Here is a 23,534-nt window from a genome sequence, read left to right as displayed (position 1 = left end):
CTCACCTCCCATGCTTTGGATTCTCAAGTTTCAAGAAGCTGGTAGATGACTTATAAAGTTCATTTACTCATTTCAATTACCAAAAGCTCTTTACCGAGTCCATATTATTATTTTAATTAACATAATAACCCTGAAAAGTGGGAGGTTGTGAAATATATGAATTCAGAGCTTCTAAGATTAATAAGTGTACTGAAGTATGAAAGCTTTTCACGTAATTTTAACTGTGCGAAGATCAGTGGTGTAGAAAGGAAGTTGTACCAGGCAAATGATAAGCTTTGAGAAATTGATTTACAGGATGTCTCATGCGATAAAGGCCAAAATGTCAGCCTGGAATCTGTTGAATCAATATTTCAAATTAAATCAATATTTCAGTTAATCCATGAGGGAATGGCCTGATGGGATATCACTAAAGCCACCTTGGGAGCCAATGGCCTTTTTGTATAGGGGGTCACTGAGAACAAGCTTAAAATCTATCAGTAGCTCTTCACTTCTTTTCTTATTTTGTGGAGAAAATTTTTACTTCACAACATGGCTTACCTGTTGTGCTATATGCTCTGGCTTCTCCCTTCCTTTCCAACCATATTTTTCACATTGTGTTTTAGTTAAGCTCATTGGATTTCGCAACTTGGAATTTAGACCATTTCCAGGCTATCTTGGACTCCAGGTCACTTGAATCTACTCTTGTGATCTGCTCCTCAGTCTTTACACTGAGGGCTCAGTTCAGTTCACTTAGTGAACAAGTACTCCTTGTGCTGAAACTGGATTGCCAGGGAGATGGCAAATCAGGTGGGGTTATAGATAGTCCTATTCCTCTAAATTTCTTTGCCTATAAAACCCCCAACCTTGGACATACCTACTCTTTAGTACCTCATTCAATGAGTACACAGGAAAATCTAACCACTCTGTGCTGGGAGTCATTATGATGACACTTCTACCACCAGCATCACCACTCTACCCTCTTTGGTGAACCATGCTGAATGCTATTTGTTAGACGAGAAGATCTCACAGTGGCTCCTCACATGGTAGGGCTTAGTGACAATAAATATATTTGCTTAAAAAACTCTTATGAGTAGAATGGGAAGCATGAAGCATGAAGAATCCAGAAACAAACCAAGTTAATACATTTTGCAGAACTGCCTCTGCAGAGGTGAAGGAAGGAAGACTTTGGATGACTAAGGCCTTTATCATTTCTCTGAGAAATGTACTGTGTGAAACTTGGGCAAAATCCAACTCATGGAACAGCTTTGAAGCCCCTCTACCGTTATAGCCATCCTACCCAGCTCTATGGGAAGCCATTAGCTTACTGCAGGTCTGAAATTCCTAGCCCAAGCAGGCTATTGACAATCAGCCTTCTTATCTCTCTAATGTTATCTTTTCACTAGCACACATTCACTCCATTCAATTAACAAATATCTACTACAAGTCTATCATATGTTGGGTACTGTTTCAGATGCTAAATTATTCATTGACAAGCAAAAAACAGATACTTTCCCTACTCATATAGAAATTACAACTTAGTTGGAAATGCAAACTATAAACAAGCAAGCACAATACATACATAATTATAAGTTGAGGTAATGCTTTGAGGGAAAGGACTTCTTCTTATAGAGAAGATAACATTTAAACTAAAAAATTGTAAAAATATGAATAGACTCCAGCTAGTGAAGGGAAAGGGTTAGTATGAAGTAGGATAGATAGAACGAAAAGTATTCAAAAGGTCCTGAGATGAACCATGAACTTGGTACATCTGAGGAGGAATGAAAGTCATATTAAAGAGTATAGATTTCATTCCAACATAATTGAAAATTGTGAAATAGTTTTAATCCAGGAAGTGACATGATGCAATTAAGCTTTGAAAAGGCTATATGGAGAAGGCAATAGAGTAAGAAAGAGTGGGTAAAAGGAAGCTGGAACAAGTAGGAGACTTTTCTCAGCAGGCTAGCAAAAACATGAAAATACAAGCAGACAGATTGGAGGTATCTTTTAGATATAAACTTAAAGTCTTTTGGAGAATTTAAAGACCTTAGTGAGATGTGAAATGTGAAAATTTTAATAAATTATATCAATCCAAAAAACTCAGTATTATTATTAACTTTGCTCTTAACATTCACATTTCATATCCATTAACAAATCCTATAAATCTACTTTTTAAATAGATTCCAAAGCCTCAACTTCTTACCACCTCCACAGCTGGTGCCCTTATCTGGTCCACTATTATACCTGCCTGGACAGCTGCAGTAGCTATCTAACCCGTCTTCTTTTTATTCACTCACCCCAAACCCTGTAATGGCTCTTACCAAAGCCTACAAAGTTGTGCATTCCAGTCCCCCTCTCCACTTTCTAACTCAGTTTCTGCTGATCTCTTTTTCCTCACTTATTCCTATTTATTCACTCTGACCTCTCTACCATTCCTAAAGACATACCAAATTTATTCCTGTCCTTGAGCTACCATACTTGCTGTTATAAGTACTTATTTATGATTTAACTCTTTAATCCAAATTTTACTAAATGGTCACCTCTCTGCCCACCCTAACTAAAAAAGCCATTGCAATACCCTTTATTCCCTTACCCTGCTTTTGTATTCATTAAACTTATCATTCCTTTATACTTTATTAGACATTGATTCAATGTCTCTTTTTCCCATTAGAATTTAAGTTTGATGAAAACACAAAATCGCTTTTTTTTCTTTTCTGCTTTCCCAACATCTAGAATACTGCAATATGGGAAGCTTTCTGGCAATATTGATGATTGTTATTTTTATTTTTTAATTTTTACATAAAATAGGTAATATTTGCTGAAGTAAGGAAGGGATGAAAGAGAGAGAGACATTAAAGTCAATTTGTTCAGGTTTCTGGCTTATACAGTTGGATGAAAGGAGATGGTGAACCAATTCACTGAGATAGAGGCATTTTCAGAAGCCCAGGTTTGGGGGATGTGAGGAGATCAGCTTTAATCAGCTGAAATTTGAGACAATTTGGGGTCATCCAAGAGGAGCAATAAGGTTGGCAGATGCATAGGATGATCAAATAATTTATCATCCCAACTGAATGTACAGGAGAAGAAAAATAAAATTTTTGATACTTTTGGAAATATTTCTTAAAGCAAATGTTTTTACATTAATTAGCTTACAACACAATTATTTTCAAATCTATTTTAAAATAAAATTAACATATATTCATGTAAATTAAAGCAAAATGTTTAAAAACAAACTTACTTATATTTATTTTCTTACAATCAAAGTAGTTCTTTTTGGCATACAGTCACATAATTTAATCGGTTTGTTAGCTACACCTATATAAAACACTGTATCTGTTTTATTTTATTGTATTTTATTTCATGCAGAGTTTCACTCTGTCCCCCAGGCTAGAGTACAGTGGCATGATCATAGCTCACTGAAATATTAAACTCCTAAACTCAAGCAATTCTCCTGCCTCATCCTCCCAAGAAGCTGGGATCACAGGCACACGCCACCATTGCTACCAGGCCCAGGTGGTTTTCCTACTTTTTGTAGAGAAGTGGTATGGCTGGTCTCCAATTACTGTGTTTAGTGATCCTCCTTGAGGATCCAGGTCAATTTATCACATTGTACCCCATAAACTTATACAGTTATGATTTTAATTAAAAATTGGCAGCGCCTGTGGCTCAGTGAGTAGGGCGCCAGCCCCATATGCCGAGGGTGGCGGGTTCAAGCCCAGCCCTGGCCAAACTGCAACAAAAAAGTAGCCGGATGTTGTGGCAGGTGCCTGTAGTCCCAGCTGCTTGGGAGGCTGAGGCAAGAGAATCATGTAAGCCCAAGAGCTGGAGGTTGCTGTGAGATGTGTAACGCCACTCTACCGAGGGCAGTAAAATGAGACTCTGTCTGTACAAAATAAATAAATTAATTAATTAATAAAAATATTTTAAAATGCATACTCTCCGTAGATACCAAGGTGCCTGGCAAATGTGGAGCAAATTCCAAATACAGGACACTCTTAGGTGTAAGCATTTTGGTATTGAAATATAGTATATAAATACTTCAGTCCAGGGAGGAGAGCAACATGGCGGCCGAGTAACAGCTTCCTTGCATCTGGGCACCATGAGTCCGGGGAGATAGGACTCCAGGCATCTCTGGCTGGTGGGATCTGCCTATGATCACCCCTGCGAGGTTACAGAGAGTCAGCGAGAGACTTCTGGACCGCAAGAGGAGGACTAAAACAGTGGAAAACCGGCAAGTGGTCGCATGTGTTCAATCAGTCTAAACCCGCCCACAACTTACACAGGCATGAGAACTTAAAGAGCAAGAGGAAGTGAAACGAAAATTAGGGCAAGGAAACAGATAAAAGAAATCACTCATGAGGAAGAATCAGCAGAAAACTCCAGGCAACATGAAGAACCAGTCCAGAACAACCCCGCCAAGGGACCATGAGGTAGCTACTGCAGAGGATTCTACCTGTAAAGAAATGGTGGGAATGACAGAAAGGGAATTTAGAATACACATGATGAAAACAATGAAAGAAATGATGGAAATAATGAAGGAAACTGCTAATAAAGTGGAAAATAACCAAAAGGAAAACCAAAAACAGAATCAAATAACAGATCAACGATATGAAGAATATAAAAAGGATTCAGCAGAGCTGAAGGAACTGAAACGGTCAATTAGGGAACTTAAAGATGCAATGGAAAGTATCAGCAATAGGTTAGACCATGCAGAAGAAAGAATTTCAGAGGTAGAAGACAAAGTTCTTGAGATAACTCAGATAGTAAAAGAGGCAGAAAAGAAGAGAGAGAAAGCAGAACATTCACTGTCAGAATTATGGGACTTTATGAAGCGTTCCAACATACGAGTTATAGGAATCCCAGAAGGGGAAGAAGAATGCCCCAGAGGAATGGAGGCCATACTAGAGAATATTATAAAAGAAAATTTCCCAAATATCACCAAAGATTCTGACACACTGCTTTCAGAGGGATATCGGACCCCTCAGGGGTTGCCTCAACTCTAACCGAGCTTCTCCAAGACACATTGTGATGAACCTGTCCAAAGTCAAGACAAAAGAAAAGATTCTGCAAGCTGCCAGGAGTAAGCAGCACTTGACCTACAGGGGCAAATCCATCAGAGTGACCCAGACTTCTCTAATGAAACTTTCCAAGCAACAAGACAATGGTCATCTACCTTTAATCTACTTAAACAGAACAATTTCCAGCCCAGAATTCTGTACCCTGCTAAGCTAAGCTTCAAAATTGATGGAGAAATCAAATCATTTACGGATATACAAACATTGAGAAAATTCGCCACAACAAGACCAGCTCTACAGGAAATACTTGAACCTGTTCTGCACACTGACCACCACAATGGATCAGCAGCAAAGTAAGAACTCAGAAATTAAAGGACAGAACCAAACCTCCACACTGATGCAAAAGAGAAAACTAAGCAATGGACTCTCACCAAATAAGACGAATAGAATACTACCACACTTATCAATTATCTCAATAAATGTTAATGGCTTGAATTCCCCACTGAAGAGACATAGATTGGCTGACTGGATTAAAAAACACAAGCCATCCATTTGCTGTCTGCAAGAAACACACCTGGCTTCAAAAGACAAATTCAAGCTCCGAGTCAAGGGTTGGAAGACAATTTTTCAGGCAAATGGCATTCAGAAGAAAAGAGGAGTTGCGATCTTATTTTCAGATACATGTAGATTTAAAGCAACTAAAGTCAAAAAAGACAAAGATGGTCACTTTATATTGGTCAAGGGAAAAATACAACAAGAAGACCTTTCAATTCTAAATATTTATGCACCCAATTGAAATGCTCCCAGATTCTTGAAACAGACCTTACTCAGTCTGAGCAATATGATATCTGATAATACCATAATAACAGGGGACCTTAACACTCCTCTTACAGAGCTGGACAGATCCTCTAAACAGAAATTAAACAAGGATATAAGAGAGTTAAATGAGACCCTAGAACAACTGTGCTTGATAGACGCATATAGAACACTCCATCCCAAAGATAAAGAATATACATTCTTCTCATCACCCCATGGAACATTCTCCAAAATTGATCATATCCTGGGACACAAAACAAATATCAACAGAATCAAAAGAATTGAAATTTTACCTTGTATCTTCTCAGACCATAAGGCACTAAAGGTGGAACTCTACTCTAACAAAAACACTCGACCCCACACAAAGGCATGGAAATTAAACAATCTTCCATTGAATAAGAGATGGGTGCAGGAAGAAATAAAACAGGAAATCATTAACTTCCTTGAGCATAACAACAATGAAGACACAAGCTACCAAAACCTGTGGGATACTGCAAAAGCAGTTTTGAGAGGAAAATTCATCGCTTTAGATGCCTACATTCGAAAAACAGAAAGAGAGCACATAAACAATCTCACAAGCCATCTTATGGAATTGGAAAAAGGAGAACAATTGAAGCCTAAACTCAGTAGAAGAAAAGAAATACCCAAAATCAAATCAGAGACCAATTAAATTGAAAACAAAAGAATCATTCAGAAAATTAATGAAACAAGGAGTTGGTTTTTTGAAAAAATAAATTAAATAGATAAACCATTGGCCAGACTAATGAGAAATAGAAAAGTAAAATCTCTAGTAACCTCAATCAGAAATGATAAAGGGGAAATAACAACTGATCCCACAGAGACACAAGCGATCATCTCTGAATACTACCAGAAACTCTATGCCCAGAAATTTGACAATGGGAAGGAAATGGATCAATATTTGGAAACACACCCTTTCACTAGACTTAGCCAGGAAGAAATAGAGCACCTGAACAGACCAATTTCAAGCACTGAGATCAAAGAAACAATAAAAAATCTTCCAACCAAAAAATGCGCTCGTCCAGATGGCTTCACACCAGAATTCTATCAAACCTTCAAGGAAGAGCTTATTCCTGTACTGTAGAAATTATTCCAAAAAACTGAGGAAGAAGGAACCTTCCCCAACACATTCTATGAAGCAAACATCACCCTGATACCAAAACCAGGAAAAGACCCAACCAAAAAGGAGAATTTCAGACCAATCTCACTCATGAGTATAGATGCAAAAATTCTCAACAAAATCCTAGCCAATAGATTACAGCTTATCATCAAAAAAGTCATTCATCATGATCAAGTAGGCTTCATCCCAGGGATGCAAGGCTGGTTTAACATACGCAAGTCAATAAACGTTATCCACCATATTAACAGAGGCAAAAATAAAGATCACATGATCCTCTCAATAGATGCAGAAAAAGCATTTGATAAAATCCAGCATCCTTTTCTAATTAGAACACTGAAGAGTATAGGCATAGGTGGCACATTTCTAAAACTGATTGAAGCTATCTATGACAAACCCACAGCCAATATTGTACTGAATGGAGTAAAACTGAAAGCTTTTCCTCTTAAAACTGGAACCAGACAAGGTTGTCCTCTGTCACCTTTACTATTCAACGTAGTGCTGGAAGTTCTAGCCAATACAATTAGGCAAGACAAGGAAATAAAGGGAATCCAAATGGGAGCAGAGGAGGTCAAACTCTCCCTCTTTGCTGACGACATGATCTTATACTTAGAGAACCCCAAAGACTCAAGCACAAGACTCCTATAAGTCATCAAAAAATAAAGTAATGTTTCAGGATATAAAATCAATGTCCACAAGTCAGTAGCCTTTGTATACGCCAATAACAGTGAAGATGAGAAGCTAATTAAGGACACAACTCCCTTCACCATAGTTTCAAAGAAAATGAAATACCTAGGAATATACCTAAGGAAGGAGGTGAAGGACCTCTATAAAGAAAACTATGAAATCCTCAGAAAGGAAATAGCAGAGGATATTAACAAATGGAAGAACATACCATGCTCATGGATGGGAAGAATCAACATTGTTAAAATGTCTATACTTCCCAAAGCATTCTACCTATTCAATGCCATTCCTATCAAAATACCAACATCGTACTTTCAAGATTTGGAGAAATTGATCCTGCGTTTTGTATGGAACCGGAAATAACCCCATATAGCTAAGGCAGTTCTCTGTAACAAAAATAAAGCTGGGGGCATCAGCATACCAGATTTTAGTCTGTACTACAACGCCATAGTGGTCAAGACAGCATGGTACTGGCACAAAAACAGAGACATAGACACTTGGAATTGAATTGAAAACCAAGAAATGAAACTAACATCTTACAACCACCTAATCTTCGATAAACCAAACAAGAACATACCCTGGGGGAAAGACTCCCTATTCAATAAATGTGTTGGGAGAACTGGATGTCTACATGTAAAAGATTGAAACTGGACCCACACCTTTCCCCACTCACAAAAATTGATTCAAGATGGATAAAGGACTTAAATTTAAGGCATGAAACAATAAAAATCCTCAAAGGAAGCACAGGAAAAACACTGGAAGATATTGGCCTGGGGAAAGACTTCATGAAGACTGCCATCGCAATTGCAACAACAACAAAAATAAACAAATGGGACTTCATTAAACTGAAAAGCTTCTGTACAGCTAAGGAGACAATAACCAAAGCAAAGAGACAACCTACACAATGGGAAAGGATATTTGCATATTTTCAATCAGACAAAAGCTTGATAACTAGGATCTATAGACAACTCAAATTAATCCACATGAAAAAAGCCAACAATCCCATATATCAATGGGCAAGAGACATGAATAGATCTTTCTCTAAAGATGACAGATGAATGGCTAACAAACACATGAAAAAATGTTCATCATCCCTATATATTAGAGAAATGCAAATCAAAACAACCCTGAGATATCATCTAACCCCAGTGAGAATGGACCACATCTCAAAATCTCAAAACTGCAGATGCTGGCGTGGATGTGCAGAGAAGGGAACACTTTTACACTGCTGGTGGGACTGCAAACTAGTACAACCTTTCTGGAAGGAAGTATGGAGAAACCTCAAAGCACTCAAGGTAGACCTCCCATTTGATCCTGCAATCCCATTACTGGGCATCTACCCAGAAGGAAAAAAATCCTTTTATCATAAGGACACTTGTACTAGACTGTTTATTGCAGCTCAATTTACAATCGCCGACATGTGGAAACAGCCTAAATGCCCACCAACCCAGGAATGGATTAACAAGCTGTGGTATATGTATACCATGGAATACTATTCAGCCATTAAAAAAAAATGGAGACTTTACATCCTTCGTATTAACCTGGATGGACGTGGAAGACATTATTCTTAGTAAAGCATCACAAGAATGGAGAAGCATGAATCCTACGTACTCAATTCTGATATGAGGACAATTAATGACAATTAAGGTTATGCGGGGGGAGATAAAGCAGAAAGAGGGACAGAGGGAGGGGGGTGGGGCCTTGGTGTGTGTCACACTTTATGGGGGCAAGACATGATTGCAAGAGGGACTTTGCCTAACAATTGCAATCAATGTAACCTGGCTTATTGTACCCTCAATGAATCCCCAACAATAAAATAAATAAATAAATATTTCAGTCCAAATATTTTCATATTTACTATCTTTTTTCTTTTTTTATTAAATCATAGCTGTGTACAGCAATGCAATCATAAAGTACAATGTGCTGGTTCAATATACAGTCTGAAATATTTTCACTGAACTGGTTAACAGAGCCTTCATGGCATTTTCTTAATTATTGTGTTCAAACCCTTATACTCTACACTTACTAAACTTCACCTGCACCCTTCCAAGATGCTTCCTTCAGAGAAATTTTCTTTGATTTTTTTTTATTAAACAAAATATATAGAATGAGCTTTCTCTTCTTGATTCTTTTATTGAGATGCTATAAAATCGTAGCCCTTCTCAATTTTGTTCTACTCTAGTACAACCTATAAATATCTAGTTAAAAATAGGAGCTCCATCAAAATATTCTCCTTAAAAGCTGAGTTAAACCAGAATATAATCATTGAATTTTAATTTTGATTAATTTCAGTATTAAATCTTATACTCCAATTGTGATTTCATCATTAAATTTGTGCACTTCCTCTTTTGCTTTTGTAAAGGCAAATATTATATCCTCTTGTTGGCAAGCTTTGTTTTAGGTGATTTCAATCTGATAAAAAGCCTTAAAAACTGAACTACTTTGGTGCTTCACTTATTGAATATGTGATTAAAGATTTCCAATTGATTTGGAACTAAATGTTCAAAATTCAAACAATACCCCCAAAGTGCAATAGCAACATTGATTAACAAAGCAGCTTATTCAAGACTCAGAATTTCAGAAATCCCATTGATGGCAGGCAGTAAAAAGAGAAATCGTGGTGTGCCTCCTGAAAATGATTTTAAAAAATGTTTTTTACATGTTATTTTCATACAAAAATCATACAGTTCCATTTATTTGTATACATTTTGATAAGTATTATTTTCTACTTGAAAACAGAAAACAGAACTTTGGTTCATTGCAATTCTGAATTATGGGGACACCTCAAACCAATTCAAAATAAATTTCTGCCCACAGTTACGTGGATTTTGCAGGTACATAGCTTTCAACAAAATCTGCATCCGTTTTATACTAACAAAAAATAATTGACTACAATATTACTGCGAAGACAGTATTTTACTTTCAGTAGAAGGAATTTCTAGAAGCTTTACTTTGTTTCTTGAACTGAATGAAAATAATTGAATTACATTGGAATTCAGTTAAATTATTTTGTATTTGAAACATCTGATGACACTGATATAAAACTGCTGGTTTAAGTTGCTTTGCTAACTGAGAAGAGATATTGACAGCTACCACTTTATAAACAAGAAAACTTGTAATTGGAAATGATCTAAATTATTTTAGAAGAACAGCGATGTACTCTAAATTATAAACCATACTACACATCACTTCTGAATTGTAGCTTTTCATTTAGAGTACATGATTGTTCTCTAAATAATTTCAAACGTTTTTCTTCTATGCATCTGCTTTTATATATGTAAATTGTAGTACTGAGGCACAAATTTTTTAAAATAAGTATTAGGTATATAAGTAGATGTTGATGTATTTTCAGCAGATTTGTGTCTTCTGGTTTTTAAGTAGGCATGTTATCAGGAACTCCCTATCTGGGTCATAAATACTGACAAATTCTTTATACAAATTACATATTCACCACTGCATTTCATGAGAAATGGAAATTTAATAGTTAACTGTCCTAAAACATGCTCTTTTGTATTTTGAGCTCATTGCTGGTGAAAGAGTAATAGCATTTTTTAAAGAAGTATAACCAAACAAAATAAATACTGTATATTAGTTTAGATTAATACCATAAATAATGAAATTCATTGTTCAGAACCCAGAGGGAGCTCGATGGCAATTATCCATCATGCAGAGCCTAAAGATAATTACGGTTACCATTTATTGAGAATCTGCTGTGTGTCAGGTCCCAATCTCTAATCTTCGTCACAAATCCATGAGCTAGACACTACTTTCATTTTATCAGTAGAGAAAGCTAGACCCAAGATTGCACAATGATAAATAATGGAAATGGATTAGCAGTAAGCCCATGATCTTCCTACTGTCCAGTGAATATATGTTTAAAAGGTATTCAAAGCTGGAATTGAGCACAGTTCTGTCTGTTCTTTCAAAACCCAGCTCTGCCTGACTTATATATTTATTCATTCAGAATAGTTATTAAGTGCCTTCTTTATACCAGGTTCTAGGCAAGGTAACCACTAGACCAGTTTAGCGACTTCACAACCTGAACCATTATTGTTATTCCACCCATGGTATTAGCAACAAAGTAAGTTGGGTGAAAAACTTCAGTGCAAACCTGAACCATTGCAGTTTTGGCCTGCTGCCCTATCCCAAAGCAGCCTCACATACAGTCCCACATCTGATCAGATGACAATTTTAAAAACACAGTCCTTTTCATCAAAACAGCCCTAAGATTGAATACAGGATACTTTTTAATAACCACATTTTATTCAGAGGCACAGACAGAGGAAGAGTGAAGCAAGAACTTGGACTAGAATCCACCTCCAGCTTCCTGTCTAGTGTCCTCTTCATGAGGCCTCTCGGGAATCTGGGCTGGGGAAGGCAGAGTACACAGACTCTCCTTGCACGGTGGGCCTGACCCTGGCGTTTCTGGCTGCACTGCTGTTCTGCCAGCAGCCACCCGGAGGTAGGAATATTGTGGCTGTCCATGACCAGGGGGAATAATCAGTCTCAGCTGTTCTCCAGCTCTAAACCAGCCCAAGTAATTGGGTTTAATTTTAATTTTTTAAATGGTTTAGAATTAATAGAAGCAGCTGCTGCCACAGTGTGTGGGTGTCCTTCTCCAGAAGGCACAAAGAAAAAACAAAACAAAAAATCCATACGTATAAAATAAACTCTGTAAAATAAACAATACAATGTGTAGGACAGAAAGGTTACTCATTGAGCAATGTCTTTTTGTTATCAAAAACATGGCTGGTGATATGCAGCGCTGTCTCTCTTCCCACCCCAAGTGCCCATCATCCCCTGAAAAGATGATAATCTGATTAGACAATAGGGTGTGAAAACTGTGTTGCCTGTATCTGAGCACTCCCTCACTGTCTCTTTTTCCCCCTCCTTGTGACTCACAGATTAGCTGTGACAAAGTGAAGAGAAATGTAAGAATAGATGTGCTGGTGACAGGAGACTATTCTAATGATTTGGGGTAAGGTAGGATTGGACTTAGGAGTGGGTCCTGTTTGCCTGGGGAGGGTACATATTGGGGATCAGGCCAGGTACCTGGTTCTACCAGAAACCAAAGCAAAGGACAGAGCCACCTGGCTCAACCAAAGTGACAGTCCAGTCATTCTAGCCAAATGCAGACTAGAAGGCCATGTGTTGGCATGGATGACAGATGAGAGATTCAGCTGCCCTCATGCAGGGAAGAGAGTGAAATTTTACCTCAATTTCGAGTATTCCCAGAAACTGGATGCCGGTTTGCTTCTCCTCCTTGGGTAAGACGAAGGGAAACAAGAGACCGTGGAACCACAGTTTTTGGATGAATTTGAGATAGCACATCCTTGGTATGGTGAGAAGAAAATTTCTTTAGCAGTCAGACAGTAATGTACATCAAACAGGTAGCACAGCTATAGACATGCAAAAGGTGCTTAATATTTGTTACTTCTTGTGGTGGTATCTGAGTGACTTTGTGATGCCCTTGTTTTGCATACCTCCTTAAGGACTTACAACCTGGAAAGATCGATTCTTTGTTATTTCCTTTGCTGATAATTTGAAGAAAATTACTGGGGTTGGAACTCATCTGTTCCCATCCAGATTTTCTGCTTGATTAGTTAGGAAATTAGGACTCCTGTCCTTCAGGGCTCCTGAGGAGGGACAGAGAATGTTGCTGCTTTCGCAAGCCTGTGCGTTCTGTTAAGTTCTGTGTTTCTCTTCTTCCTTGTGTTCTGGTAACCTCCAAAATGATGCTTTGGGAATTTAGCTGAGGAGTTTGGAGAGAAGGCAGAGAGGATGGCAGACTGGAAGGGAATTATTCAGTCACTCATTAAATTATAAATTCACTCATTCATTCAACAAACATGTGTTTAGCTTCTCTTCAGGGCCAAGTATTGTGCAAAGTGCCGTGGATTTTGAGATAAATCAGAAACACATCAGTGTCTGCAATTAGTATGTACAACAATTAATTCATCCTGGAGTTGCTGACAAAGACTTCCAAGAGAAAATACCATTTGAGCTGAACGTTTTCTACTATACAGAGATGTACAATGTAGAAAAGAATGGAAAGGGCGATTATAAGCAGAAGGAACAGCATTTGAAAAAGCAGGGAAGTTTTTGAGAACATGATAGATTCAGAGCAAGACTTGAAGTTTCACTCGAAGAGAGCACAGTGTACATATATTAGTGTGGCTAAAATTATTTATTCACAAATATACTTATTTATTCAGTTCATAAGCAATTTTGAGCACCTTATCTATGTAAGGCTCTGTATAGGTCCTGGAGAACCAGAGATGAACTATTATATTTTAATCTCTGGCCTCAAGGAGTATATATTCCTCTATATGCTAGAGAAGAAAGGCATATATTCAAATTGATACAACGAGATAGAGGCTATAATACTGTATGTAGAGTATATTTGTTAATGTGTTGTGTATATAATACGTGTGTGCATGCGTGTGTGTGTGTGTGTTCGGGTGCGTGTACTTCCTCACTCACCTCTGTACACATGACCGAGTCCGAGCATGTGAGTTACAGACCTCCGGTACTCATGCGGATATCCTCCAGTCAGTGGACTCAGGATAATGCCTTATTCCAAGAGCTGGCTGAGTCTTGAGACCATACTCCCCAGGGCTTGGAATCTTTCTGGGTCTCTGGCAGGATCAAGTGTTGCACTATTTCCTTTCTGGAGTCTTTTGGGGAGTAATAAACAGCCTGCTTCTCTTAAGAACAACAGTTCTTAACACTACTTTCATACTTTCATTTCATCATGTCATTGTGCTGACAGGAATAATTTCAGGGGATTGTTGCAATAATTAAAAGAGTTGATATTCTATAAAGTACTTAAAATGGCCTGGCACATGGTCAGTGCTATAGACACATTAGGAAATAGTACTATAATGACTATGATCGTTCTTGCTATTTTGTGGCCATGTATATCTCAAACCATCTGTGTTAAATGGAATCAGAAGGCTACCTTGTCTAACTCTAACATCAAGTACATAAATTTTGTCCCCTAAAGCTTCTCATGCTTGTAAGCCAGCCCTCTCTACTGTCTCTTCAGCTGAATGTTAGAAAGTCCCTGCTTTATAATGAACTAGAAGCCGCCTTTCTGTGACACCTACCAATAATATGCTGGAATGAGTCTTCTTTTCCTTTTGTCATTGCTTTTTTAAATAAATAAGTATTGTTTGAGACCTCTCTGTGCCATCCCTAGTGGGGAAAAGATAAAAGAGGTGACATAGTGTATGTCCCCAAGAATCCTATGTTCTCTTTGAAGAAATATCCAAATATCCATTTACTTTTTTTGGTTATTGTTAAGAGACAAACCAGGTAATAAAACTCCTTTTTTTATGCCATTTGTTAAAATACAGAAAAATTAATGAAGACTGGATAGTCAAGAGAGTCTTTAGAAGGAGGCATGTTAAAGGATAGGTGTTTAATTATAAATTCTTTTGTTCATTTTTGAAATATTGAAATCAATGTTGATAATGGATGATATGCCACTTCTTCTATAAGTTAAAGTTCACCAAGTAGGCAAGATGGCAGGGATACAGCCAAGGTGGAGGAAAGATCAAGTACAAAGACATGGAGGTATCGGGGTAGGGTAAAAGTTGTACTAGGAGTTGCAAGTAGTTCAGTATGAATATAGCATAGGGTTAAAGGACGGGGAAATGGGTGCTAATGTGGGAATCACAAGGACAACACAGGGAGACCTTGAGGGCCAAACTAAAATGTGAGGATTGGGGGTTGCTTAAAGAGTTTTTAGCAAGAGATACTGTGAGACCAGATTTTTCTGGAAGTAGAAGATAAGGCTAGGAGTTGGGTGGCAAGAGGAAAGGAGGGTGGTAGGATACTGTAGGGATTGTGATCACAAACTTTGGGACCACGCTGGCCCAGGTTTAATAAAGGCCCTGTTGCTCACCAACCCTGTGACCTAAGGGACTTTTTTTTTTTTTAACTTGCTGAGTTTAAATTTTCTTGTCTGTGTAAGGAGGATGTTAGCATCCCCTAGCTTATAAGGTTATTGTGAGAATTAAATGATAATGCATGTAAAACACTTAGCACAATGCCTGAGACATAGTGAGAACTTAATAAGTAAAATAAGAGAAAACCCAGAAGGACATTCCAAATGAAAAAGATATTTTTCCTTGCTAGTTCCAGCCCCTTTGGCCTTCATTCTTTGCATTACTTAAAACTCCTAATGAATTTGGCCTACTGAGCCCTTCTCAGATAGATTTCTGTTTCCATCATTGGCAGAGTCTGGAAAATCTAACTTCCGAGCAGCATCTCAGCTTCCCTGAGTGATTACCCCAGGGTTCATTGCCTCCACTCTGTCTGCTAATCAGGTTAGGCATGGGGCCCACCCCCACCCAGGAGAGGAGCTGGGACAGCTGCAGGCAGTAGATAAATTCTCCCGATAGCACATAATCAAATTCAGTGGAGATGGCAGCCTCACAGAGTCAAGTCGCTGAACTTGGCTAGAAGATGAGAAAAGTAGGGTGACTGAATTTAGAGCTTGGGTCCTGATTGTATATACTGGTAAACAAAGAGTGGAAAACAGCATCTTGACCTGCAGGAATGACCAGTATATGAAGACATGCTCACCCAGAGCTCTAAGAGACTCAGATCTTTGAAACAGACCCTGAAGTGACTGTCACAGCCCATTGGCTGGAGACCTCAAGGCCACTTTCACTGGCATTCTTCCTGAATACAAATCCAGAACCTTGACCAGCCTCACCAGCCTGCACCAGCCTCGCCTTCCTGCATCATCACCCACAGTACGAATGTCATATATTCTCCCCTATACTCTCATCCCTACATTGATCTTATCTTGACTTCTCTCTGCTCCTCTCCCTCTCCAAACCTTTCCACTTTCTACTTTTCCTTTGGAATTCAGCTCCATGATTAATAATTGCACTTGGATCCCCAATCTTTTACTTCACTGCTTCCTTCATCCCTTGTCTTAACCAAATTATGCTTGGTATATGCTACTTAGATATTTGCTGAATAAAACAACTGGTAAGGCATGACTCTCTTGGAGGCATCACTTCCTCTGTTGTCCTCTCAGGACCTGCACATTCACCTACACTCCACCTACAGGAAGAGGAAGGGGCGATTTTCCTCCTCACTTCTCATGTACCTACCAAGCCACTGTTTCTCTGCCTCATCACTGGTGAATTGCTCCACAATTTCAGTGTAAGAAGGTTTGGGGTAGCAATCTGGTTAGAAAGAGTGCTATGGATTATTTCTTCAAGCCATATTTTCATTAATACTGTTGTTACTTATATATTTATTCAAGTGGCTTTGGGAGTAAGAGACAAGTGGACTCTATAGATGGACCTAAGTGCACTTCTAAACAGCCTTTGATCCTGCACTGACATTTGTGCGAAAAGCCCTGTCCTTTTGTAACTTATGGTAGGCATCTACCACCCTGTCATCCTCCTCAGCACTTTCAGATTCTTACCCATGTTAGACCCCTTGACCTACCATTTCAGCCACTTCTTTCTGATAGAATAAAATATTATAATATTTAATTAAATTTAACATAATCAACAGTATGTATAAACATCAAAGTTATGAAAGCTCTGCTCTTTCACGGGAATCCCATAGCCTCACCTCCTACCCTGGCCACTTAGCCTCAGAAAGACACCAAGGTAGAAACAAGATTCAACAACAAACACCAGTATGTTATAATGCTCTTGGGTCCATTTCTTCAAAACTTCCTCCAGAATATTCTACCTGAAGCCAGCACCCTTCTCGTTTTTTTCAACCTCATCTCCTAAACCTTCCTCCTTACATATTCCTCCATATTCCCTAATTGCTTCTCCAGTGGATGCCAAGCCACACAGGTGAGCACTGCATCCTTCACCCACTGTGCCTGCACTCCTTGCAAGCATCTTTGCCCTTAAGGATCTTCCAAACCAATTTTGGTGGATAAGAGTTGTGAACTGGTTGATAAAAAAGCAAGAGTTACTGCAAAATGTGTGAGATGAACTAACCTGGAATTGTCAATGTAGGATCATGGAAAAGGCACTGTTTGAAGTGGGTGTTGTAGGATTAACAGCATTTGAAGAGGGAGAAATGAGAGGCATTCTCTACAGGGAAACAGTGTAAAGACTTTGGATATCCTAAAGCATGAGCAGTGGGTGCAGTAACTCTGTCAAGAGGGCAAATGTGAAGAAGTTATGGGAACCATGACTGGAACACTTTTTGTTTCCTCATCTTTGCATCAAACCTGACCCCAGCCAAAACTGCAACAACAACAACAACAAAATAGCCGGGTGTTGTGGCAGGCACCTGTAGTCGCAGCTACTCGGGAGGCTGAGGCAGGAAAACCACCTAAGCCCAGGAGTTGGAGATTGATGCGAGCGGTGTGACTCCGCAGCACTACGGAGGGTGATAAAGTGAGACTCTGTCTCTACAAAAAATAATAATAATAATAATAATAACAATAAAAATTTAGAGAATTATTGAATTTTTTCCTCTATTGAATATTTACAATGTACATTAATTTATTTTAGAAGCTCTGAATTAGTCTTATAGTAAATAATACCTGACTTCCCTGGGAACATAAGCCTCCCTCACTTATATCTCTATAAAATCACACTCTATATTTTCTCTCAAGTCACCTTTAGAGTCTGTAACAGTATTATTTATTTATTTTTAATATTGTATTGAGTGCTTCCACACTAGAATGTACATACATATACTCCATGAGGATAGAGATCTTACCTGTCTCCTTTATTATTATCCGAGGGGCAAACTCATCCTGGAAAAAGTGCTGCACACCTCACTGCTGAATATCACTACGGCCACCTTAGAAATACTCCGCTTGGGAAGCAGTGCACCAACACCAGTGCCTAGTCAATCCTTCAAAGCAATTTTGGAACTATTTTTCTGGAATGGTCATGAGAGCTGTTGTCATTTGAGGTCTGACAATTAAGTTCACGAACTCATCCTAGAAAAAGTGCTTTGAATGGACTAGGCGCTGGCATCAGTGCGTAGCTTCGCAAGGGAAGTACTTTGAAGGTGACTATAATGACGGTCAGCACTTTTTATAGGATGACTTTGTGAACTTAATTGTCTGACCTCATATATATCAAGGCCTAAACATATGATGCTTAGACATATGATAGGTGCTCAAAATAAGGATAAACAAATGAATAAAATATGATCATTTTTGTTAGACCTTGCATTTTCCAAACAGTTGAGAAAAGTTAGCAGTGGATTTTGAACAAAGTGCTGCCAAACACAAGCCTGTTTTGGACTCAGTGTTATTTGTGTCATTACTCCCCCTCCGCTACTGCCTGGGATTCTTGATGTTAATAGCTTTTCTCCTAGGCATTCATTCTTATTTATTACCTTCCAAAGTTTGAACAATGGTCTGATGTGCCAAAATTTCCTTGTTTGTATCTTTCAGGCAAAGACTGCCACCTAAAAATGTTTACTACTACCGCTGCCCAGATCACAGGAAGAATTATGTGATGTCCTTTGCCTTTTGTTTTGACCGAGAAGAAGATATTTACCAGTTTGCTTACTGCTATCCATATACCTATACCCGCTTCCAGCATTACCTTGACAGCCTGCAAAAGAGAAACATGGATTACTTCTTTAGGGAGCAACTGGGTCAGAGCGTGGTAAGGCCTGCGCCAGATTTGGGATGCCCGTTTCGAAACAGGCAACGTTAGGGTAGGGAATTAGCAATGGGTTTTTGTAGAATTCAAATGATGAGTATTGGTACCTTGTAGATAATATGATCTGGAACGTGTAATAGTTTAATAAGTTTAGTTATATTAAATAATAATATAAGTAATTGATATATAACTAATAATAGTGATTTAATAATTCTTTAAAATACCATTTTCAGTGTATGATTCATTGCTACTGTGGTCACCAGAAAGTCACAGATTAAAAAATGAGTAAGGTGGCTGTCTTTATAAGGGAAGCTGATAAAATTCTCTAACAAAATACAAAAGTTCTGGTGACCCACAAAATCTCTGAAAGCAAAGAAAACTTCTACTGGGTGTTACAAGAGGTATGAAAGCATTCTATGACATGAGCCTCTGAAATGAAGAGCGCATTTGTTTCTAAGTGAATCCAACTTGCCTGCAGTACAGGTTAGCAAGTGGTGTGCAGTTTGGCTGTACTGGCCAGTGAGTTCTGTCTCTGCCATGAATGTCCCAGCCCTTCTTCCCTGCCTCAGGTTTAGTGCTCTCGGTCTGGAGATTTCAATCTTCCTATTGCTGATGTGACAAATGACCACAAACTTGGTAGCTTAACACAACACAGATTTATTATTTTATAATTCTAGAGGTTAGAAGTCCAAAGTGAGTCTCACTGGACTAAAGTCAAGTTCTCAGCAGAATTGACAATAAGATTATTTGAGATGGGACCGTCAGAGAAATTCTGAGATGAATACTTGCCAAATATATGAATTATGATATGATTTAAGAGAATAGGAAGTACATTCAATACTTGTGACTCTTAAGGCATGATGTTTACATTTTATTTCTGTGTCCAGCCCAATAGCGTTTCTCACAATAGCTTTATGGAATAGGCAGAATTATACCAGTTTAGGAGATAAATAATCTAAGTCTAAAAGATAAATTGCTTCAATAAGTCCACATGATGAATTCATATCAGGGCCAAGATTTCAACCATGACTTTGACTTCTAACACCATGGCCCTTTGATGACACACTAATACCCAAATAGGTTTTTAAGAAAGGGATTCATTTTATCCAAAGCAGCATCTTAGCAAAGCAAATTTAATGGAAGTGCAGGACATACCTATGCTAGCTGACCTAGATTAGGGAGGCTCTGTGAGTTGGCTCAATCTATGTTCTGGGCTTTGAAGCAGATACCAGAGATTTTAAGGCTTTCTGGCATACATAGTACTTTTGCAGCCAGGACCTTTCTCAGTTACCAAGGCGTTTGATATGGCTTGTGTCTGAAGGCACCACTATAATTAGTTAATCCTTATTCCAATTTGGAGGGTGGATAATTACCAGTGGGAAGGCTAAACATGCCAACATCCAGATCTTAGGGAGAGCAAGAGGAAGGCAAGATTTTGAACTTTACTGCTGGAGCTATTAATCACCATAGTCATAGATGCTACTGGTAGTAATTATATCATCAAAGATGGCATTTTATTTTGTTTCTCAAAGCTTGAGCAGTTTTCAAGTCTCCTCTGCTTTTTACTTTCTCTTTCATGTTGTGTTTCCAATGTGCACATGTGCAGCCTCAAGTTTGGTTAGAGCTTGGGCTCTGGCTTGGGCCTTCTCTGATCTCTACTGAGTCAGCACTCAGTCTTGGCCAGGAATATGCTTGTCCCAAGTATGCAACTGTCAGCCTTTCTTATTCTTCCACCCCTGTGAGGAGCATTTACACAGATAATGTTGCTGGGTGTGACCACGGCCCAGCTCTCCAAATTGAGTGAGTCCCTTCGACCTTTGCAAAGAAGCAGCCACTCTTCACAAGCTGTCCTACCCACTCAAACCCTTACATTCACCAAGCTTGGGATAAGATGTAATAACCAAGGTTAGAACATCACAGATTTTTCATCTTTATTACCTGAAGTTCAACAGCTTTTCAAATAGAACAGTTTTGAGATTGCTGTATACTTTTGGTCAATTTCCCAAGCATAAACATGGTTATCTGTGTCAATTTTTTGTATTAGTGAAAAGATGTTTTCATTCTGATATAACCAAAAGTGGATTTTAAATGAAAAACATTAATTTTTAAATTTTATTTGCCATTTTACTGTCAGACACAGTAAAATAGGCCATGTTTTCATATGTCATTGGACTAATTAGACGGACACATAACTCTTTGTATGTATACGTATGTGCAGAATTAGATGTAGCAAGCTATTTCCATACTTAGGACACTTGCCAAAAAGGAAGTATTTAATAAAGAAGATATAAGATAGTGTATGTTAGGGAATCACCAGATAATCATTTATATGAGAATAATATTGTCTAGCCTCTGCTACTGGTTAGCTCTGTGAGCTTGGGAAAATCACTTCCTCTGTATGGCCCTTGGAAAGTCAGACAAGATTATTTCAAACATCTCTTCCATCTCCAACATAAATTATGGTTAAGATGTTCATGGCATTTCAATTGTATGAACACATCAGCCTCTTGTACTATTGCCTCTTAATTTTCCCTTTATTTTATAATAACGGCTAATAGTTACTGAGTGCTTAGTATGTGCCAGGACCAACACTTTAACACCCACAGCCACACACACATATACACATTATGTCACTTTATCCTCACAACACCTATTATATGGTTAGTACTATTATTGAATATCTACGATGTGCCTCACACTTTGTAGATTCTGGGGATACAGCAGTGAAAACAGGCAGAAGTCCATGCCCTCATGTGGCTTGCACTATGGTAAGAAGAGACAACAATATTTGATTAAATCAGGAGAGAGGATCCATTTTAGGAAGAAAGTTTCACTTAGAATGTAGCATTTAAGTTCTGAGATATGTATTATCTTCTTCCATTTGCATTTTTAAAAACTGAGATTTAATCAGATTAATCTGTCTACATTGTACAGCTGAAATTAGAAACCAATCTGTGGACTCTAAAGAGTGGGCTTTAAACCAGCCCTCGATAAGAAAATATACTTTTGATATCTATGTGTGTATATATATTTTTTCCATCCACTTATTGGATTATTTAAAAGCCATTGTTTAATACTACAAATATGTGGTGACCATCTTCGGCCTTTCAGGCTCTATGTAGAGTGCTAGGGACAGAAAGATTAATACAAAACATGTCCTATTTCTGAAAAGGACACATGTGGTGGGAAATATAGATATGAAAACTAAGAACAATGGTAAGAGACCCGATACCATAGAACCAGTAGTCAGAGAAGGGACACATGGGAGAGAATGAAGGCTGAAGGTGTAAGGCATCTTGAATTATGTATCAACATGTGTAAAAGGCTGAGATATTGGGATGTGTCCTGACCACGTTGCATGGTTCAATGTGACAAAGCACAAAGTCAGACTAAGAAGAGCAGAAGTGGTGGAGACAGGAGAAGCAAAAGAGGTAGGTAGAGGCCACAGGAGGACCTTGAATGCCAAGCACGGGAATTTGGACTCTGTTTTGAGGGAAGTGGGAAGCAGCAAGCGGGATTGATCATTGACTGGGGCATTTAACCCTGGCATCCCTAGGCTGCCCCTGCTGGTGGCAGCTGACCTTCCTGACTAGAAGTCAGAATAACTCCACCCACCTGTCTGTCCAGTTAACTTTTCTTCCCATAGGCAGAGATATTTGTTAGTCAAGAGCATCAGAAGGAGCACTTTAACACCAAGACCTTGTGTATAGTAATGAGAATGTCATAGAAATATCTAGAAAAGCCAGTCTCTCTGGCAATTAATACCTCATGGCAATTTCTAAAGTTGACGTAGACACAGAAGACTCATTGAACTTTAACAAGTATATAAGTCATCTCCTATGGATAAAGACTGAAGCCATAAAACCCAGTATTTTCTCACATAACATTCCAGAAATTTGAATTTGAACCTCTGCTCACACACCTTTGAGGCATTTAGGGCCTCATCCCAATGACAATATAAGGGTATATGGCACACCTCCTTGGTGAAGGGCTCAACTACTACTTGGACTTTACCTAAAAACTGCAAATAATGTCACCTAATGGTTTGTACACATATACTAATCTGAAATTTTAAAAAAAGAAAGGAAGAGAGAGAGATAGAGAAAGGAAAGGAAGGAAGGAAGGAGGGAGGGAGGGAGGGAGGGAGGGAGGGAGGGAGGGAGGGAGGGAGGGAGGGAGGGAAGGAAGGAAGGAAGGAAGGAAGGAAGGAAGGAAGGAAGGAAGGAAGGAAGGAAGGAAGGAAGGAAGGAAGGAAGGAAGGAAGGAAGGAAGGAAGGAAAGAAAAGA

General features: G+C 38.5%; 1 protein-coding gene across 1 annotated transcript in view; it reads left to right on the top strand.

The window, feature by feature from the left end:
• Positions 1 to 23,534, top strand: part of AGBL4 (AGBL carboxypeptidase 4) — a 1,493,965-nt gene that overhangs the window by 901,875 nt on the left and 568,556 nt on the right. The window contains exon 5 of the mRNA XM_053576008.1: positions 19,034 to 19,250. Coding sequence (XP_053431983.1) covers positions 19,034 to 19,250 — 217 coding nt within the window. The remainder of the gene's footprint in view (positions 1 to 19,033; positions 19,251 to 23,534) is intronic.

This window comes from Nycticebus coucang, chromosome 22 (assembly GCF_027406575.1).
Source record: "Nycticebus coucang isolate mNycCou1 chromosome 22, mNycCou1.pri, whole genome shotgun sequence".
Lineage (NCBI taxonomy): Eukaryota > Metazoa > Chordata > Mammalia > Primates > Lorisidae > Nycticebus > Nycticebus coucang.
The sequence above is the reverse complement of the archived record's forward strand: the minus strand, read 5'-3'. Positions and strand labels throughout refer to the sequence as shown.